The following is a 22,488-nucleotide window of genomic DNA, read 5'->3' on the forward strand; positions in this document are numbered from 1 at the left end:
GTGCTTGCACACAGGTTCAAGCCCCACATAGCCTGGGGGGCTGCCTCCGTGGACAGTGCGGAAGGGACACACAGCAGAGCAGCTCAGGACCCCAGCCACACCCAGGGAGGGGGCACCAGCCCCACAGAGCAGAGCCGCTGAGCTTGTGGGCATCTTCAGGGCTGTGAAGGGCTGGGGGCCGGTGCATGGGCTCTGGACTCTCCCGGGCCCTGGAGTCCCCTCCCAATCCACATCCTGAAGCCAGACCCCTCTGCTCCCCAGAAACTGGACTTGGTGGGACCCTTGTGGGGAGCCCTCTTCAGTCTGCCCTCCCTGCCCCAGGCCTCTTTGAAAAGGCAAGATCATTCTCTGATCGCGGACCTGGGCAGACCCCTAGTGGCTCTCCTTGTCCACCCAGCCCCCCAGGACCACAGGCGAGTCACTAACCTTCTCCTGGACGAGGGTGGCATTCCTGGGTCCCCATGCATTCCCCTACTCTGGTCATGCTGCAGCCACGAGAGCCAGGGTTTATTAAGGTCCCCGTCACTCCACCCCTTCACGTCACTGCCCGCCCCTGGCCTCCTCCCCTCCCGGGGCTCTCTCCCCCTTCCCCGCTACAGCCCAAGAGTAGGGGTACAGAGTTCCTGCACGAAGGACAGTTGCCTCAGGGCGGGGATCCCACAGCACCAAACACCTTCATCCCTCACTCCACACCGTCGGCCCCAAAGCAGGGATCACGGGGCAGGCACCTCAGGGACCAAGGCCACTATGTGTGGACAGATGACGGGCTGGTGCCTCTGGTGGCCGGTGGTGGGGAAGCACAACACTTCCTCCGGGCTGCCCTACCTTTGGCCCAGTGCCCAGGCCCACACTGGCCCCGCCAGGAACCCTTCCTTGTAGTAACGGCGTCTCCACCGCCCTCTGGGTCTATAGAGCCACACAAGTGTGCAGCCCCTCCCAGCCACCGGGACAGCCCTAAGCCTGCTGCTTGGGCGGGGACACTGGCCAGAGCAGACCCCATTCCAGCCCCAGCCCTGGACCCACCTGACCCAGGATCACCCACCCAAGGTCACTGAGGGGTGAGGGGAGCTACCAGGAACCCCACAGGGCTGGTAGCCTGTGCTGACGCCAACTTCTGGAGACAGGGGTGCTTTGGAGGGGCTGGCGCGGCAGGGGCTCTCGGGCTGGGAGGCCACAGTTGGAGACACGGCGCGTGCTGGAGGCCGGCAGCCTTCGGTGGGCAGAGGTCTGGGTCCGGATGCTGCTGGGGGAGGAGGACCCTTACCCAACTCCCACGGGGGCTCAGCGCCCTCCCCACACTTGTCCACAGGGAGGACACTGCCTCGCCACTGCCAGTCTACCAGCCCCAGACCTGGTAACACTGCTGGGCGGTGAGGGTACACGGTCCCGGACCTGGGCCAGGAGACCAAGGTGGCCCTGCTGTAGGTGCCACAGTGTCCCTCTGTGCACCCTGCTAGCCTGCGCCACTAGCCCTGTCCTGACCGCTGCGTGAGCCCTGCTCTCTCCTGGGCAGACAGAGCTCCTATGCCAGGAAGGGAAGAGCCTCAGGCCTGGGCCAGCTGGGGCTCCGTGACTTGCCAGAGCCTGAGGACCCATGACTGGACACCAGGACACCAGTGCTGATGGACGCAGAGCTCAGGGTGCTGGGCACCTGCCCGGCCCTGGGACCTACACCCCGGCCAAGCCCCACACGCTCAAGTGTGCACCAGCAGAGAGGACTGGATCCAGCAGCCACAGACAGGCACTGGACACACTGCGTCCACCTGTGGCTCATGGGCACTCGGGACACACACACTCACACGCACCCCACTGGGGTGCTACCCTCCACACACATCAGTCAGTCAACTCCTCAGCATCCTTGGCTGGGCGCTGCCCGCCCTCCCCTGTGTGCCCACCCTGGAGTCCCGCACAGCCTCTGAAGCCCCAGAGACTAGTTAGCAACGTCAGGGCTGCCCCGGGTCACTGAGAAAGAATAGGATGCCCCCACGTGCTGGCTGGCCTTCACTCCAGCGTGCAGGTAGGGACCCCAAACGCACCCCGAGCACAGATCCCACTTTCTCCAGTCTCCAGCTGATGCAGGGGGGTGAGCCCCCTTGACCGTATCAGTTAGGTCAGACCCAGCAGGACCGGTGGGATGGGGCTGGTGCACACCAGACCGTGCAGACAGTAGGGCCCCAGGAAGGCCCCAGCTCCGGGTGTGAGATGCCAGGACAGTCGCAGCACCAGGGCTTGGAGGCATGGTGGCTTGCTGGACGACTAAACGGGGTGGCAGAGGTTGACCCGTGTTAGGGGCATGGCCCAGAGGAAATGCAGCAGCTCACGGGGAGGCCCAGAGAGCGCAGGGCCGGCCTTCTGGCGCACCTGCCGGTCAGTCCCAGCACCTCCACGAGGGCCGGCGGCAACCAGGGAACCTCACCGTACAGCGGTCGCGCAAGTCCCTGGTCGGCCCAGTATCCTGGAGCCGGGGTCTGGTGGAGCTGCACGCAGAAGACCAGAGGGCTTGAGGGCAGCCTCCTGGCCACTGGCCCAGTCTCCCCGCCAAGCTGGCCTGAGAGGCAGAGGGCTGGCTAGCCAGCACGGGTGGGTGAGGACCCCTGGGACCCAGCCAGAACTGACCCTGGGACTGTCCCATGTATGACCCAGCCCCCTTGGGACCACGCCCCACCCAGATCTGCCTCCCGAGACCAGATGACCATGGGAGACCACCCAGAAGAGAGCTCTGGAAAGTGTACCCAGCGTCCCTTGGCTCCACATCTGACCGCTCCCCCGTGGGGGCCTTCAGCAGCGCGCAGGCTGAGATGGAGGGCGCGGGGCTGCCAAGCACTTCTGCCCGGGGCTAGGTGAGCTGCTGTGGGCCCTGGGTCCCAGGCAGACACCCACCGGAGACCTCCTTGCCCTCCCACCTGCATCTCCGGGAACCCCCCACCCCTGCAACCACGCTGGAAGCAGCCTTTGGGCGCTCACCCGCATCACTGCGTCACTCTGTGCCAGCGGCCCTGCCCGGGAGAGGACCAGGGAGATGCTCGAGCCCCAGCTCCCCGTGCCGGGCCCCACCCTGGCCCACACCTGCACAGGAGCACCTGTCTTTGTCCGCGAGGGGACTCGGAACGCCACGTCCCAGCACCCCAGAAGGGGTCCGGGGAGCACAGTGCCCCTGCCCGCAGACGTCAACGCCCACCACCACCCTGGTTACTGCATTTCGCATTAAAGGGGGCTCCCAGGCCAAAGACAACTCACTCCCAACGTACCACGGCCTCCAGGACAAGACTACAGAAGAGAATGCAGCCTGGGCCCCGCGGAACCCACCAGAGCTGCAGGCAGAGCCAGAACTCCCACCCCACCGGGTGAGGGCCCCAGTGTGGAAACCAAGCCCCGTCCGGACTGGGGGCGGACACCTGATGCTCGTGCTCCCTGAGCACCGTCACCCTGGGATGCTAGGCCCCGGGCTGGCAGACTGACCTTGGGTTCAGCTCTCTGTCTGCCCTAGGGGCCTCTCCCCTCGGGGCCAGCAGGCTGCCGGCTCAGTGACCGAGACTCTCAGGCAGCAAACACACAGCTGCTCCACGCTGGGTGTCCCTGTTCCTCCGGGGGTGTCCTCAAGCCAGAGCTGTGGGCTGCTGTGCTGTTCTGGACAGCCCCTTGGTGGCTGCCAGCTCAAACACACCGCAGACTGACCCTTCTGCTGGGAGGGCCTGTCCTGGGACATGAATGGCTGGTGGCAGCAGAGCTCATGGTGGGCACATCTGGCACCCATCACCCAGTAGAACCCAGGCACATGAAGTGCCTGGTCAAAGAGCAGCTGACAGGAACTCAGGGACCAGAGGAAGGGGGTGTGGGGACGGAGGACCCAGCACAGCTGCGGCTTGCGAGTCCATCAGACTGGTGGGGGAAAGGCACATCGTCTATACCGGACTGTGACTGTGAACAAGGGGGTGGTAGCACGGGGGGCGCCAGGTGGTCTCTGGGCACACAAGGAGACCCACATCACCACGAGCCAAGCCCTGGGAGCAGAGCACAGTGCTGGCAGAGACGCAGGGGTGGCAACCCAGCCCCACGGAAACGTTCCTTGCTCTAGACCGGTGGGAAGACCTGGACACCACGCAGCTCCTCGACAAACCCTGGCGAGACCACCCCGCTGACCCGCACCCTGACCTGGGCTCAGGAGACGCGTGCCGGCCAGCCTCCCCCTCCCGTTTCACTTCCACGTCCCCATTTCTCAGCTGTCTGTGGTGTCCTCGGCGAGCCCCCTTGGCTCCAGTGGGCCCATGCTTGTACGGACAGAGGGCCCAGGTGTCAGGGGCTGTGTATGGCCATGCGCGGAGATCTGGAGAGGCAACACAGGAGAGCGGCCCGGCGGTGACACCAGGTGACACCAGACCTGGCGGTGACACAGCCAGGGGGGGGGCCCCGGGCACATCCCTCACGCAGAAAAGCTGGTCCGGGATGAGCCTGGGCCTGATATATCAGAGCACACGTGCCTCACCCCCAACACAGCACGGCCACTCGGGAGGGTTTATTAGGGAGGGCATCACGGGAACGATGGCTTAGGAGCAGACCCAGCCCGCCCGTGTCACCCCGGCCAGGTTTCCGCACGCTGCCCGAGAGCCTCAAGGAGAGCTGGGACATGGACTGCGGGGCGGCACGTGGCCTCTGCTGCACCGTGGCCTTGCAAGGCCGGTGTCCGTGCGAGCTGGCACCCTCCCCCCCACCCCCATAGCTCACACCCAAGGTGCTGTCTTCACGCGACGGCTGGTTTCTGGGGTCAGACGGGAGGAAGTGTGGGGCAAAGTGCAGACGCAGGGGCTGGGACGCCGCAGGCCTACCAGTCCTGGTTGTCCCAGCCCTCGTCCACTGGCATGACGGGCGGCGTGGCCTTCTTGGCGGTCTTGGCTCTGCCCTCCCCGCTGCCCCCCCAGGCCTCCCCGAGATCACTGTGGTCACTGTTCTTATTGGTGGATGCAGAGCCCGAGCCCCACACATCCCAGCTGTCCGAGCTCCTCTTCTCGGCAGAGGCGTCCGCGCATGTCCAGCTGTCGCTGCTTGGGGACCTGTGGCCCTTGGTGGATTCGGCATTCCCGAAGGTCTCCCAGAAGCTCTGGTCCACGGTGCGGTTCAGGGCGTGGTCTCCCCCGCTGTTCTGGTAGCTCTGGCCCTCCAGGGGTCTTGGGAAGACAGAAGGACACTGAACAACAGCCTGAGCCACCAGGCCGTCCCTCGGTGTTCTCCCCCAGACCCTGTCGCCCATGGGGCTGGGAGATGCTGTCTGCTTGGGCTCCATGCCAAGCTCCATGGTCCACCTCAGAGCCAAGGAGCATAGAACCTGCTGGAAGCACTCGGGCCTCCTGCCGCCATAGTCTGGCTGGGTCAGTCCCACCCCAAAAGGAGCTTGTCGTGAAGAACAACGTACAACGCCGGTTTTCTGCAGTGACTAAGGGGAAAGGGAGCCCTGAGCACGTGGGCCCTGCCTGCACTGAGACAGAGGGGCCCTGCAGAGCCCCTCAGTGGAGCTGTACCCCGACCAGCGCAGCCACATGGCGTGAACCACTAAATGGTGTGCCAGGAAGCCGTGTGGCCCCGTGAGCACAAGAAATGTGTCCCCTCCCCACCCCACCCACCCTGCGGCTGGGTGACGGGAAGGGCCAGACCAGGCTCCCACAGACAAGCCCGGAGGCAAGCCCGGAGCGGACGGTGAGCGCGAGCGAGGGACAGGGCTGCTGAGGGCCCCGCTGGCCCTACCTACCCGGACCAGAGCAGGGGTCAGTGCAGGCACCCCTCCCTCCCTCCCTCCCTCCCAGCCCCCTCCCTCCCTCCCGGCCAGCAGCAGTTACCACAAAGTTGGTATCTCTGGGGTTCTGGGGGCTGCAGTGATCCCTGTTCCCCAAAGGGGAGGACATGCCTGTCCCCCAGGGGGTATGCCGACTGCCTCCCAGAGACCTCGTGCGAAGAAACCTAGAAAACCGGCGTACCTGTCTGAAGGGTCCTCTGCTCTCCCAGAAAAAAAAGCGGTGACGTCCCGCCATCCCCTGCTGCCTACCCCCTGGACCTGGAAGGGGACAGGAGGTGGCAGCTCAGGGTGGGTTCTCACACACGGGGTCCTGCTCCCAGACCCGGCAGAGCTTAGAGACGCGAACAGCACGGCCGGGCTCAGGCACGCGGCAGCAGTGGTGGCAAGAGGCTCTGGGGCTCAGTAGCTCGAGGAAACAGCTTGTGTGCGAAGGCCCCTGCAGCCCACGCAGAGAGGGGCGGGCTGGGCTGCAGGGGGCACGCACACCCAAACCCGCCTGGAGGAAGACGGCAGCCGAAGGCCGGCCAGCCCCCAGCACGTCAGGAAGGTGGCACTCACCAGGGAAGAGCAGTGGCAGCAGAACGAGAGCAGAAGAGAAAGAAGCGACGGTTAGCAGACGTGACAGACCCCCCGGCCAGCTGTCCCCACATTCCCCAGGCGCCCACGGCTGCGTCTCATGGCACCTCCTCACCACTCCGCAGGCCCTGTGGCCACACGAGCGCGTGGGGATGGAGAGCCCGGGCCCTGGAATGTGGAGACTGGCTTCCGGCCGCGCCCGAGCGCCAGGCGGGCCTGCCCTACCTTGGACGCCAGCTGAGAGACCCCACTGGACACATCGTCAAAAAGCCTCCCCTCTTTCACCTGCGTGGGTTGGAACAGCGCCGTCAGCTGAGCGGCAGAAAGCCCCCATGGCCCGTCCGACAGAGGCCAGCACTAGCCGCACAGACCCGCCGCGGCAGCTGTGTGCGACCCCGTCGCCCCACGAGAGCAGAGGGGCCGCCGACACCAGCCCGGGCCACCGTAGCGCGGCATCCTCCGTAGGGGAGGGCACCATCTCCTGAGGCCGCGGCCTGCGGGGGGTCCTCCCTGGCTCCGCCAGCCGCCTCTGCGCTGCCCACACCAGCCCCACCCCGAGGGACAGAGCGCAAGGCTGGGCCTCCCAGAGACAGGGGCCGGGGCCCCGCGGGACGCGCAGCCCTGGCGGGACTCGGAGCTGCCGGAAACCCTCCCAGCACCAGCTGCTCCCCTGGAGCGCGCGCCTGAGGGGCTGGGGAGGAAGAGAGGGACACTCGGCGTGGGGCTGCGTCACCTTCTCCTGCGCAGGTTTGAGGACGTTCTCGTTCAGACTCTGGCCCAGCTCTGAAGCCTGTGTGAGGAGAGGGAAGTCAGGCGAGCCCGAGCGGCATGTCGCCCAAGATGCCGGTCAGCACGGTGGCTGCGAGTCTGGCCAAGCAAGGGAAGGCGGGAGACGGTGAGCAGCCCACTGGCACCCGGACACCCCCGGCGCTCACGGCAGCCGCGGCACCCAAGGCCCCCTGGCTGTGGGGTGGCCAGAGACCACTGCTCCAGGCCTACTTGCTCCGGAAGGAAGGAGCCCAGAGCGGCAGCAAACCCGGTGGCCACCCGCGAGTCTTCTCGTCAGCGCCCACACAAGCACCTCGCGTGAGCACAGCCACGTGCCGGCAGGGCACACGCCACCCCCCTTAGCTAGGGCGCAGGCAGGTGCACCCCTCCAGCAGGCACCTGCCTCAGAGAGAAGAGGACAGAGCCAAGGGGTGGGGCAGCGGCAGGACAACAGGGTGGCTGAGGAGGAAAGTTCTGAGCAGCAGCCTCAGGGGACGGGGTAACTGCACCTGCCAGCGCCTCGCCACAGGGATGACCCTCCTTCCGCTTACTCAGCTCGAGGTGACGGAGCCAGGAAATGAACCTCCTGCCCAGCAGGAGCCGTGCCCCCGGGGCTCTGGACCCCGGGCCCCTCGTCAGGGTCTCAGGTCCCTGAACAGCACGGATGGGCCGGATGGGAGCCCAGCGGGCTGGCGAGGCGCTCTGAGGGTGAACGCACGTAAGCAAGGACACACACAGGCCACGGTCCAGGGAAGCTCAGGGCAAAGCACGTGGTCGGCACGGAGACGGGGAAAGGCATGCACGAGAGCAGACCTGGGCCTTACCAGCTCGGGCTGCTGCTTGGAGCCCCAAAACTTTACCCAGACAGCAAGGGAGCGGGTTGGGGCGGAGGAGGGAGAGAGTGAGTGAGAGAGGGAGCGAGCACAGACAGCAGGAGCCGCGTCGGGCGACAACCAGGAAGCACCTCCCGACAGCTTCGCTGGCCTCACGCGCCCGTGGCGTCACCCCAGCGGGGGTCCTCAAAAGGGACCTCGGGTGTCCGCCTACTGCCATGCCTCGCTGGTTCCACTCCCAACGGACAACTTCCAAAACCACACACGGAAGCAAGTCAGGGGCCCGAGACAGGGACAGGCCAGGCTCCCACACCAGCTGCCACCCCCACCCCAGGACAGCCTCCAGGCCTTCTGCCTCTGGCCTTAGTCCTCACCCCTGCAGCACAGGCGGTCCGTGCCCCGCCACCACCCGGGGACTGCCACAGCAACCACCGAGATTTAGGGGAAAAAAAGAACCGCCCACACCAAAACCACTGCCCACGAGAGAAACCAGGAAAGGAGGGGTAGCCTGTCCCCGCCCACCCCACGCGACCCGCAGCCCCGGCCGCCCCGGGCGTCCTTCCGCCCGCGGGTGACGCCAGCTGACAGCACACGAGCCTTACTGCTTCCGGGTGCCTCAGCCCCGCAGGCCCTTCCAAGCACAGCTTCTCACCTCCCTGCTAACCCACAGGCACCGGAAGTAACACGCACAGAAGCGCCCCTCCCCCAGCACAGGCCCCAGCAGGGCAGACCGGGCAGCGTCCAGACACCGACAGGACAGGACTGGAAGTTCCAACCGCACGAGACACGAAAGCACAGAACGAAACACGAACGCTTCCTGTTACCTTCTGACTTGCTTGAGATCCAAACTTGGTTGCCTGGAAAGAAACACGGGGCTTTGAGATCGCCGGTCCTGATGCCGGACCCCCGGCTGCACAGCCCCAGACCCCGACAAACGCTCGGCCCTAGGCCTGTCCCCTGCCAGCCACGCCCTCCCAGCAGCTCCGAGGGGCCCAGCGAGCTGCACACTAGGCCACGCTGCTGGAGGAGCAGCCACGTGGCACACAGGCCCGGGGGAGCAGGTCCAGCGTCAGGGGCAGCCACCCCATGGCCCAGACCATGCCACCTGCCTGGCACCCAGCATGTTCCCACCCCACAGCTCCCCATAGCGCAGCACCCCCAGACACTTTCAGAAATGAAGAAAAAAGCCCGTCCACAGGTGCTCCTGCTGAAAGGCGCCTGGACCTCCTGGCTGGGGCCCTGCAGGGATGAGGCCCAGAGAGAGCCAGCAGACGCCATGTGCCAGAGTGGTGGTACCACAGAGCCTGGTGCCCGAGGCCGGGCTCCTCCGGCGTGGCAGGGGAGGATGCAGGGGACCAGGGCCCACAGAGCGCACGGAGAGACATCCACGGTGCCTTCGTTCCAGCCTGGAGCCAGCCCCAGGCCCTCCCTGCTCCAGGTCACCTTCCTCACCAAGGCCACCCTGGTCTAGAAACCTGCTGGACGTCGCCAACAGTGTCCCTCCGAGCTGACGTCCCCAGACAGGCTTCCACCTGTTCCTTTCCAAGGTCCACACCCCACCTGTGTGTCCTGACTAAACCCCCGACCCTCCCTTGCCTGGGCGGAGGAGGCGAGGGGCAGAGAGAAGTCCGACTGCCCGAACCCTGCCCCGTGCCCAGCAGCAGAACCGGAGGGCTGGGGGACCACTCAGCCTGCAGGACCGACAGGCCGCACCAAGCACAGCCCAGCTCTCCTCTCAGGCGCCGGGCCCTCTGCACAGCGCTCATCTCCAACACGAACATGGACGCCCAGCACGGAAGCAGCGCACGGCAGAGCCCTGAGATCTGCGGCAGTCTCGGGGACTCACTGGAAGCAGAGCGTGGCCTGGGCCCAGGAAGAATCCCTGAGGCTGGGAATGGCCTCCACCCCTCATCAGAGCCCCTTCAAGACCCCCATCGGGCCCCGGAGCCCTGACCAGCACAGCCCATATGGGTCCCGCGGGCAGGCTGCTGGGCTGTGCTACTCACCCCCTCCTTAGCAGCGGAGGCAAACTTGCTGGCTCCAGTGGTGAAACTGCTCCAGCCCTGGGAAGAAGCCACAGAGAGGCCACGCCAAGGTTCCACAGGTGACCGTCCAGGCAGGCTCTGCCTGCCGTGCCATCTGCCGCTCAGTGAGGGGCAGATGGGTTCTGCACCCAAGTGCTGCAGAAAGGCCACCTCTGGGGTCCCTTCCCACAGCGGCAACCCCGCCTCCCAAGGAGAACAGGCCCTCCGGCCGTGGGCACGTCTGGACGCTGCAGCAGGCGGGGCAGCACGTGCGTCCATGCCATGCTCCGCCTGACATCCAGACGGCCCCACGTGCACACACCCGCTCGTGCCTTTGCCCTGGGCCCTCCACCTCCCCTCGGAGGAGTTGGGGCCTGACACCTAGTCTGCAGGCAGACCTGTTCTGAATTCGAGATCTTCCCCTAAGTCCCCAAAGCCAACTGAAACTACTGAGACCCATACACGTCTCCCTCAGAGCCCAGCTTCCCAACACAGTCTCCCCCGCCACCCCCACGACGAAGCAGAGGAACCTTTATGCTCAGCAGACAACCACGTTCAGCTTTTTCAGTGAATTAAAGACCCTCAGGAGGGGAAAACAAACACAAACTCGCTGCATTTAGTGGGACCTGACTTCATAAACTCCCAGGCAGCAGGCTCTGGGCTGGAGGCAAGCCCTTCCTCCCTGGAGAGGGGACTCTGGCCGTCCGGGGCCCCAGGAGGCCTTCCAGCAGCCGCCACCACGTGGCTCTGGAGTCACGGCCGTAACTTGTGATGGAAGTCCCAGCGCTTCGGGAATAGCACGTGGGCACGGATCAGAAGGGACAGTGGACAGCAGCGCTCAGATCCCCCAACCCGTACTGGGGACGCAGAACCCTGCAGCTACAGCGGACACACGGGCACTCCCGGTGCTTCCTGTTTTCACGCCCCCGTCTGCTCCGTCTGCATGTGCGTCCCCACAGTGCCCCGAAGACCCCGTCCCGTGAGCACGGACGACGTCTCCTCGCCGTCTCATACGCGCAGCACACGGCTGGGACCGCTGCCAGACGTCGCCGACCACAGCCCCAGGGCTGCAGCGGGCCCCACGGACAGCACAGCAGTGAGCGAATGTCGTCTAAGGCCACAGTAAGTTGCTTTGGAAAACAGTGGTTTGACCTGAAGCGCTGGGGGCGGGGGGTGGACAGGGGGACAAAGCGCAGGGCTGCGAGCGCCAAACCCAGAGGGTATGACACCCCAAGTGTGCAGCTTCGAGAGCTCGCCGGCGCGGGGCTGGCGGGCAGAGGGCCCGGATCGGCTGTGCCCAGCGCTCTCGCAGGACAGGAGGGCCGGGCAGGCCCCGCACAGGACGTCGTGCTTGGAGGAGATGGGCCCGGTTAATCGGCAACGCATGCTCTATAACGAGGTCACTGAACAAGTACGCGCGGGGGCCAAGCGAGTGCGCCGGTTGCAGAGACGACTTCGCCGAGGGACGGGGAGGCGTCCCGCAGGCGGCCAGCCGGCCATGGGCCTGTGGGGCAGGGCGCGGTCCTCACCGAGCACAGGGATGACACGGCGCTGCTGAGGAAGTCCTCTTCCCTCTTCGGGGGTGGCACCGTGTTCCCAAACCCCACGTAGCGGTTCTCCTGGGCCCTGGCAGGGAGACAAAGAGCAGTTGCTCCTGAAAGCCACACGGCGGGAGGGGCCCAGATCCCGGGCAGAGGTGCGAGGGCCACGGGGAGGACGTGCATCCACAGCAAGGGGGGCACACAGGTCAGGCTCTCCTCCGGGAGTCTGCGTTTACCCAGGGAACCCCGGCAAGGCCCACGGCCGACAGCCGGCTACCGCGAAAAACGACGAAGTGATCCAGTCTGACAGCTCCGGTTGCAGGTCAGGCTGTTCCCAAGAAGGAAAACTATTCTTTCTTCCCCTCAATGTTAGGTTTCTCACCGCTTAAAACCACTCTGCAAACCGGGGCTGGCTCAGGGATGCCACAACCAGTCCCGCGTGATGCACGTGGGCTCCACGCGTCTTGCTCACAGAAAGCAGGAGACCCCCGCCCCGAGGGCCCGAGCCCCCTGCTGCCCGGGGGCTCACCCCTGATAGGAGCCCAGGTCATCGTTAAGCCAGTCTTCAAACGCCTTGTCTGAGGAGGAGGTCGAGTTCTGCGGGTGGCCAGGGGCTCTGAAAGGGAGAGTCAGAGGTCAGGGAGGCCAGCAGAGGATGGACAGGCGCCCGAGGGAGCCGTGCGGGCCTGTACGCTGTCACGTCCCCCTGGTCACACCTGGGCTCCTCCAAGAACAGAGTACTAAGGCCAGCCGGCCTCCAGGTCTGTCTGAAAGGCGGCTTAGGCTCCGCTGGCAACAAGTGCCTGCCCACGCCAGCAGGGAGGCAGCGGAGAGGCTGCAGGGACGGAGGCTGAAGCAGGCACATAATACACACGGTGCAGGGGTGTGGCGAGGTTCCCTGGGCACCTGTGGTGCACACAGGGAGCCTTCTCTGGACCAGTCACCCCAGAACACCAGCCTCTGGCCCGCGAGAGGATGCGGGACGTCCAGCACGGGGATCAGCCAGTCCCCATCGTACCTGCGGCAGCCCTGGGAGCGGGCAGTGCTCGAGAGGACAGGGGAGGTGCGTGACACTCAGCCAGAGCGTTTCCTCCAGAGACACATGCGTGTCACGGGGATGGCTCTGGAGGAATGAGGCGGCGCCCCCTTCCACTCAGACGCAACTTACAGGCAGCATTTTTACGGAGAGCCTGTACCGCTCCAATGACCTAGAGAGCGTTCACGCCAGTGCGAGGGTCCTGAGCTATGGCTAAGATCAGGGCCAGGGCCAGGCCCAGAATGGTCTGAGACCAAACAAGAAGCTGGAGGAGTCGCTACCGGTGGGCAGTGGACGGCAGCATCTTGGGTTGCGGTGGGGTCCAGTTCTGGGCAGGCGAGGACTCGAGAGACCATTCTTTGCCTTCAGCCAGAGTGGCCACCTGCCAAGGGGACGCAGACATCAGACGGCCCAGGACTGTCAGGAGCCGTCAGTGCTGTCACCCACCCTAGGGCTCCCAGGCTCAGCGGCCACGGGCGGGGGCTCTCTGCCACAGGCCGACCCGAGACAGGGCGTCGCTCTCAGCAGCCGTGCCAGCGAGTTCCCCGTCAGCGGCTCCAACCCCTAACGACGCGCTGCCGTCCTCGGTGTTTCAGCACCACACACAAGGGAGCCGGCACACGACACTCCCCAGGCAGCACGCCTGATCTTCAACCCCACTAACCAAGCGCCCCCTGCTTCCCCCCTAGGTGGGACAAGACGGCCCGCGCGTCCCATCTGGGGACAGACTGCACAGCCCCGCGAGCGTGTCCGAGCCCAAAGGAGAAAGCCAGCTCCCAAAGCCCTCAACACAGCCAATGCACAGCGCCTCAGCACCGCCGCTCAGCCAGTCCCTACCTTGTCCCTGAAGAGCGCAGCGGCCCTGCTGTTGTACTTGTCCTGCAGGGACCAGCAGGGGTCGTAGTCCTCCTGAGACTCCAGGAACTCCCGGAATTTCGCATTCCCTCCGGCTTTCGTCTTCTCCAGCTCCACGTCCTTCCACTTGTCCATGGTCACAGAGCGCACGAAGCTAGAGGCCAGAGCACCAACCTACTGATCAGCACCAGGCGTCCGAGAGCCCCTCCCCAAGCAGGCCATGACTCTGGCGCACGCACTGCCCGCGACACCCTGTGGGCACGCTGAGCTGACAAGCAGCATGTGTCGCCCCGTCACCGTGCCCTGACAGGAGGACCTCAAGGCACGGGGGGCAGGGCACTGACCTGAGGTGCACCCCAAGCCCGCGGTGCTTCCCTGAGCACTCCAGGCAGATCCAGATGCCATAGGTCACGCTGACCCACTGCGGGTTGAAGGCGCCACACTCGAAACACACCTGCGGGGACAGCCACGTGCAACTCACCCAGGCACTCGGGGCCCAGGGACCCCAAAGACCTGACGGGTAGCCCCAAGAGGGAGCAAAGGAGAGTCTGGAGCCAGACTAAGGGCAACAGGGAGGGCTCTCAGCGGTCTGCTGAGTCTCAAAGCACCCGAGCCGACGCTTACGCTGTTTGCATCCTGCGCTCGGACTTCTTTCAGGACCTTCCTCGTTCTGGGGCTGGCCATGACGCTGCAAAGGAGAAACACAAAGTTGAAAACTCACCAGCAGGCTACTTCACGAGAGAGCGAAGGAGTGCGAACGCACGACCACACGGAGCCTCAGGGGCACCCCGCGGCGCAGCTCACTACGGGCGGCACCGGGGAGCCGCTCACGGGAGGAATCTGCCTGGGGTCTCAGTTGTTGAGCGTCTGCCTTCGGCGCAGGGCGTGATCCCACGGTCTTGGGATCGAGCCCCGCATCGGGCTCCCTGCTTGGCTGGAGGCCTGCTTCTCCCTCTGCCACTCCCCCTGCTTGTGCTACCTCTCTCGCTGTGGCTCTCTTTGTCAAATGAATAAAATCTTAAAAAAAAAAAAAAAAGAAGAAAAAGAAGGAATCTCCCCTCCGTGTGCTAAGAAAAACCCAGAGCCATCTGCATGGTTCCAGCCAAAGGCAATGCAGAAGTTAAGAATATCGTAACTACTGGTGTCCCCTTTGTGCAGGCCTCCTGCACCACCCGCACCGCACACCTTGTAAGACGTCCCAGTGCGTGACGAAGCCCGCAGCAAGGGGTGGTCTTTCTACAATGTACACAGACTGGCCGCTCAACCTGACTGCCCACCTGAGAGGCCAACACGTCAGACTGGGGCCAATGAACTTCGAAGACACGGAACCCCAGTTCTCTGCGTGCCACTCCTTCCTTCCACTCTGCAGTCTATGGTATGGGGCCAAAGCGGTAGCCCCGACCGCTACGTGCAGAGGCTGGTCTGTGAGAGGGTCTGCGGGGCAGCCTCCGCAGGGCCATCCTGGAGGGGGAGGTGGCAGACGGCATGAGCACAGCAGGGCACACCTGCCACCATGCCTCACAGGGACACTGCTGGGGCACCATAGCCCCTAACTCAGGCTTAAGAGAAACACCACTTCTGTCCTTACAGAGCTCCCAGTTTTGGCAAAGCTCAAGTTCAACCAACAGCCCACTAGAGTCACAACCAGGAAAACCGATACAGCGGACTGAAGCTGGAGGAGGGGGTGGGAGGCAGCACGGGGCTGTCCTGTGCACACTGCCACCACTCGGCCCTGGGCCCCAGGCCACTCTACCGCCACCAAGGCACAACCGTGCACATGCCCCTTGGGACCCTGCCCTTCCCTCACTGGTGAACAGAGCCCGTGAGCCGCGGCCCCTGGCTCTCATGGCAACACGTGCCTGCTGCACAACACGCAGGGACCCTGTAAGTGGCTCAGAACTGGGTGCCCGCCCAGCTGCTGGACACCTCATGCAGCCAGCCTCTCCGTGGAGTGAAGCTGGAGCTTTCTGTTGACGCGCAGCGTGAACGTTCCCAGAGGACCTCTGCGCCGCACCCCACCTGCAACCTCAGGCCACAGAAGTCACGGGCAGAAGCCCTGACTCTCCGCACAACCAAACTCTCTCCGTCTGGAAGGCCAGGACTCCTGCATTCATCAGTGCCCACTCTGAAGCTAGCTGGAGGAAACGACACATAAACGTCGCTTCAGTTTTCTATAACTGAGGGATAAAACCTGGAGTTCACCTGCACCTCCTCTGTGCTCTGCAGTTTTCTGGGCTACTTGTGACCGTCCACCCAAACCACCGGATCTCCAGGGCAAACACCCGAACACAACACCCTGGCCAGACGTGGTCTAGCAGGATAGTTTCATCACACTGAGGTCCATGTCCACACGCGAAAGGCATCAACAGGTGCACACACACGTGCAGAGACATCGGGCTGGATGTGAATTCACAGAGCCCTCCGCACACGCTCGTCTCCCGGCGGCCACCGGAGAGCCCCCTGTGGGCTGGTGTGCGGCCCCGCTGTCTCTCCAGAGAACTGTGCCTTCCCCTGGAGGTTCACATCCTGGTCAAAGGGCGCCGGCAAACAGAAGTAAGAACGGGGCTGAGCATGCTCTGAATTTCTGATTGCGTAAAATGAAATCAGGCAGACCAGCTGTTCGCAGAAGGACCAGCAAAGTAACGTGTGGAAAGGAAACCCCCTGGGGACCGGTTTCGGACTCAGCACCCTCCACCTCTCTGAGATGCTACCTTTGAGACGCGCACGTTGCATCTTCAATTCCAAAGCCACAGATAACGGTTTGTCTTGAAAAACCATCCCAGAACTCCTCAACGCTTGAAACCGAGATGGAAGAACGCGCCTCCGGCGAGGGCGCAGAACTCAGCAGCCGCTGAGCCGCTCGGGGCGCATCTTCTTGGTTCACCGCCAAAGCCCCTTGTCAACTGCGCGGCGCTCAGCCCTGAGGCCAGGGCTCTGTCCGCGCCTGGGCCCGGTACCGGGGATGGCTGACGGGCCGCGCGGGTGCCAGGGCTGCCCCAGTGGGGAGGGTGTCGGAAACCGCGGGGCCCCCAGAGCACCGCCCTCCTGCGCGGACGCACGGAGCTGCGGGGAGCCTGGGCGGGAGCGTCCGGGAAAGCAGGCCCGGAAGCCCGGCACTCCGGGCCAGCACCGCGGGCGCACGGTCGCGGCCCGGGAGCGGCAGGAGGCTCAGGCGAGTACCACGCCCTCCCCGCGCCCTGGTCTGCGGGGGGCCCCGACCGGGGACCGAGAAGGGCCGCGGAGCCGCTGCCTCTCCGACGGGGTCGCCCACCGCGCCGGCCGCCCCCGCCCCCGCCGGACCGAGCCCTCGCTTCCCAGGGCGGGAGCCCCTCAGCCTGCAGCCCCGGGCCGTCGGTCTGGTCGCTGCGCCCCTACCGCGAGCGGCAGGGGAGCGGAGCGGAGCGGAGCGGCGCGGCGTGCGCGGCCGCGGCCGCGGCCGCCAGGCGCTTCCAGGCACCGAGGTGGGGGCGGCTGCCGAGGGGAGAGGCCGGGGATCCGGGCGGGAATGTCCGCCCCAGCGGGCCGGGGGCCCCGGGCCACGCGCTTACCCGGCAGGGCCCGGACTCGAGCCCGCGCGCCGAGATCCGCCGGAGTCCGCCGGGGTCCGCGGGGGGTCTGCCGGGCTCGGGCGCGCCGCAAGCTGCTCCGGGGACGCGCGCCGGCCGCCCGCCCCGCCGCCACCAGCTTCCGGCTACGTTGCGCCTCGCGGGGCATCCCGGGAAGCCGGGGGTGGGGCGGGCGGCGGGGGCGGGACTTCCGCCTTCGCGCGTCAGCCGGAGCGCTGCCCGCCCCTGTCGCGGTGGGGACGTGGCGGGCCGGGGGCGGGGCCGGCGGGCGCGGAGAATGCACCTGCTGCGGAGGGCACGGCTCCGGGCCGGCTCGGCCACCGGGGGCGGATCAGGAAGGCGCGGCGGGGACCGGGCTCCCAGGGCGGGGGAGCTGGCCGAGTCCGGCGTGCGGTGGGGGCGATCCGGCAGGGGAGGGACCGCCGCCCCCCACCGCACGCCGCCCTGAGCGGGGACCGAGCCCTCGGGGCAGGCCGCCGGGGAGCGGGGGGAGCGGATGTGCGGAGCGGGCGGGGCGCGCAGGCCGCAGAGTGGGGCGCGCGGGTCCCGGGCCTGACCGCGCCTGCCGCGGGACGCAGTTCGCGGGGCTGCCCGGCGCGACGGGGGTCCCGGTGGTGGACGGGCCGCTGGGCGCTCTCCGGGCGGTCCGTTCGGCGCAGCTGCGGGAGCGGCCTCGTGGGACGTGCTTGTGGAGCAACGCGGCGTCCGTCGAACGTCCCGCTGACTGGTGCAGCCGCCGCAGCCCGGGGCGCAGCCCTGCCCCCGAGCCAGCGCCGTCCGGCCTGGTCCTCCCGGAGGTGCGTGCGAGGGAGCGCGGCGGGGGTCTGTCTCGCTGCAGTGTCCGGAGGGCCCCAAGCTGGGTGCCGGCCTGGCCCAGGCGCCTCGTACCGACAGGCCACGCCCTTCCCTCGGCGCCGTGTTCCCCGATTCGTGCGTGTCGCGGCCGTCAGCAGGTGAGCCTCGTGACCGCGGACGGCACCCGCTCGTGCAGGGCCCGCCTGGCCGGACGCTGGAGCCACTTTGAAGGTGTGGACGCCGGGAAGGAAGCGGCCTTGAAACCCAGGCGCCAGTCTCGGGGCGCACTGTTCGCTCCTCTCGCTCCGGCGCCCGGAAGTTAGGCGGCCGTGCGGTGGGTGGGTGTCCTCTGGACTCCGTGCAGAACTGCCCAGCGGCCCTCCAAACGGTCGTGCGGCTTCCGGCTTCTGCCTCACGGAGGGCTCCAGTTGCCCTACAGCCTTCGACACTGGGGACTGCCAGTCCCTTCAGGGCAGCCGTCGCGGTGGGCACAGTTGGGGTCTCTCTGCGTTTCCCTCCATCCGTGGCTGAAAGCTGTCGTGCGTGCTCGTTTGAACTTCCACCACTCCCAGCCTGCCTGGTGTCCGGCTGGCCGTGAGGACCGTCTTGAAGCAGGAGGGAACCCTCAGGAAGGAGCCGTTGGCCTTCACGGAAGGAATGGGCACCACTAGGGTCTACACTGTGGCAATGAGACTAGATTTCAGCACAAGAGCATGTGGTCAGAACTGTAGGCTCCACAGGTTCACACAGAGAGAGCTGTGTGCTGGATTTCCAGTGGGCTTCTTGGAGGAGGTGGGCTGGGAGGGGCAGAGGATGTTTAAAAGGAGAAGAGGAAAAAGGAAGGCCCTCCTGGGAGGTAGAACTGGAGCCAGTATTTGATACCCATGGACCAAACAAGCAGTGAAGGCGGAATGTTCAGGTTCCTGATCACCAAGCAGAAGAGTTAGCCACCGGCCCCGCCCCCACTCTGGGTGGCCTGGGGCTGTGGTCATCCCGCAAGGCAGGTCCATGGAGCCGAGACCCGAGGGGTGGCCTTCCAAGGTCAGGGCTAACATTCCCTCACAGCGTCTGGAGCTGTGGCCTCTTCCCGCGATCTGAAGGCTCTTGCAGTGTCCACACAACAGGAGAAGACACAAACGGCAGCAGAGTCTGGGCAGGGGAGTGGTGACGAGCTGCACACTGACCACGTTCTGTTACTCCGTCGGCACTGTTCAGATGACTTGTTCCTTTGGAGCTGGTGGCATCGGTTAACTTTCAGCCACAGTAATACGGGGTCGCTTGTGGTTTCCTCCCCAGGCTGGGAAGCTCTGGATGGGACTAGAACTGAAGGGAACTCTGGGGCAGTGCAGTGAAAGCCCCACAGAGCTGCAGGGCGTCAGGCTGCCACACAAGCTGGGCAGAAAGGAAGTCACTGAGAGCCGGGCAGGAGGGCAGGTCACCTGGGAGGCCGCTGTGGGCCCTGGGCCCAGTCTCCCCGCTGGTGGAAAGAAGTCTGCGATTCCCCTGCAGGCCAGGAGCCCACACTTCCTGAACACTTTCCAGAGGCCAGGCCCTGGGCTTGATGAGGACCTTGAAAGTGGCATAGCCTCCATGCTCTGACGTTAACCCATTGTTCAGATGAAAAAACTGAGGTGTGGGGGCACCTGGGCGGCTCAGTCGGTTAAGTGACTGCCTTTGGCTCAGGTCATGATCCGGGAGTCCCGGGATGGAGTTGGGCATCAGGCTCCCTGCTCAGCAGGGAGTCTGCTTCTCTCTTTAGCCCTCCCCCCCACAATGTGTTCTCTCTTTCATTCTCTCAAATAAATAAAATCTTTTAAAAAAATGAAAAAAGAAACTGAGGTGCAGAACAAAGAAGCCATTTGCTCCAGGTCCAAAAGGCAGTTTTCTTTTTTTTTTTTTTGAAGGTCAAGCAAAGCTTTATTTCGCACCAAGCATCAGGAATCAGACTGACCGTCAAACAGACCGGTCAGGGCCGCCCCTACAGAGAGGATGACCCAAAAGGCAGTTTAATGGTGACAAGGTGTGCACCTCGCTTTTGTACCACCCTCCTCCAAGTACAAGAAGGCAGGGGTGTGGAGCTGGGTATCCCCAGGGGGCAACCAGGTGTGTCTTTGGATCAGGACGCCCAGCGCCAGTCTTGGTGGCCTTGTCTGGACCCCAGAACGGGGTCTCCAGCCAGCGGCCTGCAGGAATGGCAGGACGGAAACAGCTGGAGCTCCGCAGGGCCAGTGAGGGCCACGCGTGTGCGCGTGCATAAGTGTACGCGTCTGTGAGCATGTTTGCGTTTGCATGTGTGTGCGTCGTGCACCCGTGTTCGTGGGATGTGCGTGTTGCCGTGTGTGCACATGCGTGTGTGCCCTCGGAGCTGTGACGTGGAAGTGCCCACAGACGTGTGTGCCGGTGCGTATGCACTTGTACGCATGTGCACGTGCGCGCGTGAGTGGGGCAAAGGTGTGTGCAGGCAGGCTGAGCGAGGGTCCGCGCCCGAAGGCCGGGTGGGCTCAGGTTCTCCGTAGCGAGTCACCCAGCTGCAAAGCGACAACAGGTGCGGCTTGGGGAGACAGCCAGGGCAGGGGCCACAACCAGGGCTTCCTTGAGAGGCAGGCCCCGCTGTGTCCGCGCTGCACAGCTGCCCAGGCTGTGACGCAGTGCCCGACCCCGGCCCGCGGCAGCAGCTGGCGGACGCAGTCCCAGGCCGCTCGGACCCCAGGGGCCCCGGGCTCAGCCGCAGTGGAACGCCGCCGGCGCAGCCCCAGCCGCAGGCGCACCCCCGCGGCACTCGCCCAGGGCTCCGGACCAAGGCGGGAAGTAAAGGCTGCCTCAACCCTCCCTCGGAGCGCGTCCCGGGTGCAGACCCGCGCGTCCGTGTGTCGGACGCCCCGCGCGGACCGGCGGTTCCCTCTCGCGGCCGCCGGGAAGCGGTGTGGAGCGGCGCGCGCTCCCGGGCCAGCCCGGACCCCCGCCCTGCCCTCCGCGTGAGCGCCGGCCTCCTGGGAAGCTCACTGCCTAACCTCCGAGGTTCCGCCCGCAGGCGCGGCGGCCCGGAGCCTCGGGGAGGGGCGGGACCAATGCGCATCCTGGAACAACGTTCTGATCCATCAACGGGGGGTGGGGGGGCTCTAGGGCCACCCGAGAGGTAGTGCGGGCCTCGGGGGTTGCCAGAGCCCACGGTATCACTCTCCACTCGGCTTATCTTGGAAACCTCCCGGGTTGGGCCCAGCTGGGGCGCAGGGGTGTTTCCCACACCTGCCAGGGAGCCTCTGGGCCTGCAGGCCCTCCCTGGCCTCCAGCTTAAGCCCGTCTTGAGGACACCAGGGCCCTTGCTTGTTCACTGGAACTGTTTTTGAGGAAACATGGCCGGAGGCTGAGGAAGCTGCAGGGGTTCCCGGGAAAGCCTGGGGCCCGGACCCCCTGGGCTTGGACACACGGAGTCTCCCGTTGAGCAGGGCGGCCTGCGGGGGTGGGGGGGGGGGGCGCGGCGGCGCGCAGGCAGCGCTGTGGCCTCTCAGTGGAGGTCAAGGGGAGGAAGACAGGCCCAGCAGTTTCTCCTCTCTCTCTCTTACCTCTCCCGTGCTCTCAGTCACCACCTGTGGGTCACACCTTGTCACCCTGACCCCAGCCAGGAAGAGTCCCACCGCATGGCCGGCCAGTCCGGGACTCGAGAAGGGGCAGCAAGGCACCGTTCCCTGTGGGGGCTGGGCCGCTGCCTTGCAGTGCTCCCTTCTGGCCCCCGGAGTGGGAACCATTCAGGGGAGAAGGAAGAGGCTCAGCGTCACACGAGGTCACACAGCTTGTGCTCGGGGCTGTGGGACGAGACCCGGTTTTATCTGGCGTAGAACCACTGTGCCCTTTGTCCCCTGGGCTCACCCACTGCTGTCAGGAATTCACTCACTCATTTCCTGCCCAGGCACCCCCCAGGCACCGTGAGTCTCCAGGATAAAGTCCAGTTGTCTGGACTTGGCACTCCTGGCCTCCCAGGAGCTTGGGCTCTGGTCTGGTGACTGCCGTGCCACCTGTCCCCGAACGCAGGCCTTCCTCCCTGCTCTCTGCTCGTGGGGATCACACCCACTCCTCTGCGTCCTCCTTCCTGCTCTGCGCGGCCCACACCCTCCTCCTCTCCCTGTCATTCAGTGTCCCTCACACAGAGGTGACTGGAGGTAAGCTCCTGAGGCCCAACTGCTGGGTCCCACTTTGCCACCAAGTTCACACAACAGGTTCAAACCACAGTGGGCAGGAACGGGCTGAGGCTGGGGTGGGGGGGTCCATTCACCCACGTGGCCAGGCAGGGAGATGAGGAGCTGGAAGGATGCACCCCTTGCCCCAGGATGCCGTGCGGGGCCTCTTGGGTCCCGGGGCTGGCCCCTCCAGCGGGTTTCCCAAACCAGCCTACGAGCAGCACCTCCCTCTGTGGCACTTCTCCCTCATCTGCCTTTGCAGCAGGACCTCATTCTTCCCAAGCGCAGACCCACGGTGGAATTTCTCTAATCAGCCCCGTACTGCATACCGGGGTTCTGTTATCACCATGATCGCTTTGTCACTATTCTGCTTCACTCTCACGGTTTACTGGAAGTCTCTCCGCGGCCACGTATGTGTTCTTATGGCACACGTCTCTGGATCTGCAAGCCCTGGGGAATTCTGACAGATTCTAGCCAGTCGTTCCCAGAATCTTTGCACTGAGCGCCCTGCCGTGGGCACGCCTGTTTGTCATG

General features: G+C 65.3%; 1 protein-coding gene across 5 annotated transcripts; it reads right to left on the reverse strand.

Annotated features, from left to right (window-relative positions):
- Positions 1-4,498: 4,498 nt before the first annotated feature.
- Positions 4,499-17,089, reverse strand: LOC111141680 (ADP ribosylation factor GTPase activating protein 1). Of its 5 annotated transcripts, XM_022494430.1 has the most exons (14): positions 16,967-17,089; positions 14,043-14,106; positions 13,763-13,872; positions 13,401-13,572; positions 12,845-12,945; positions 12,057-12,143; positions 11,516-11,612; positions 9,969-10,025; positions 8,787-8,819; positions 7,954-7,983; positions 7,095-7,151; positions 6,587-6,646; positions 5,967-6,037; positions 4,499-5,162 (listed from the first exon to the last, which is right to left on the reverse strand). In XM_022494430.1, the coding sequence occupies exons 2-14, from the start codon at positions 14,100-14,102 to the stop codon at positions 4,820-4,822; spliced, it is 1,278 nt and encodes a 425-aa protein (XP_022350138.1). In that variant the 5' UTR covers positions 14,103-14,106; positions 16,967-17,089; the 3' UTR covers positions 4,499-4,819. The 5 variants fall into 5 exon arrangements, with proteins under 5 accessions (XP_022350138.1, XP_022350135.1, XP_022350140.1 ...); XM_022494427.1 differs by lacking the exon at positions 7,954-7,983 and having other exon boundaries at positions 5,967-6,043; XM_022494432.1 differs by lacking the exons at positions 7,954-7,983; positions 16,967-17,089 and adding an exon at positions 16,130-16,178 and having other exon boundaries at positions 5,967-6,043.
- Between the last annotated feature and the right edge of the window lie 5,399 nt (positions 17,090-22,488).

This window comes from Enhydra lutris, unplaced genomic scaffold (genome assembly GCF_002288905.1).
Source record: "Enhydra lutris kenyoni isolate GAN:26980312 unplaced genomic scaffold, ASM228890v2 scaffoldscaffold6, whole genome shotgun sequence".
In the NCBI taxonomy this organism is placed as follows: domain Eukaryota; kingdom Metazoa; phylum Chordata; class Mammalia; order Carnivora; family Mustelidae; genus Enhydra; species Enhydra lutris.

Bases quoted from the DNA above. Each gene is read 5' to 3' on its own strand.
- LOC111141680 (XM_022494430.1), bottom strand. From the start codon at position 14,102: ATGGCCAGCCCCAGAACGAGGAAGGTCCTGAAAGAAGTCCGAGCGCAG. The intron at 12,946-13,400 runs GTAGGGACTGGC...TCCCCTTGGCAG, and splicing joins CTGCGCTCTTCAGGGACAAG to GTGGCCACTCTGGCTGAAGG. The intron at 8,820-9,968 runs GTGAGTAGCACA...GTTTCTTTCCAG, and splicing joins CCTCCGCTGCTAAGGAGGGG to GCAACCAAGTTTGGATCTCA.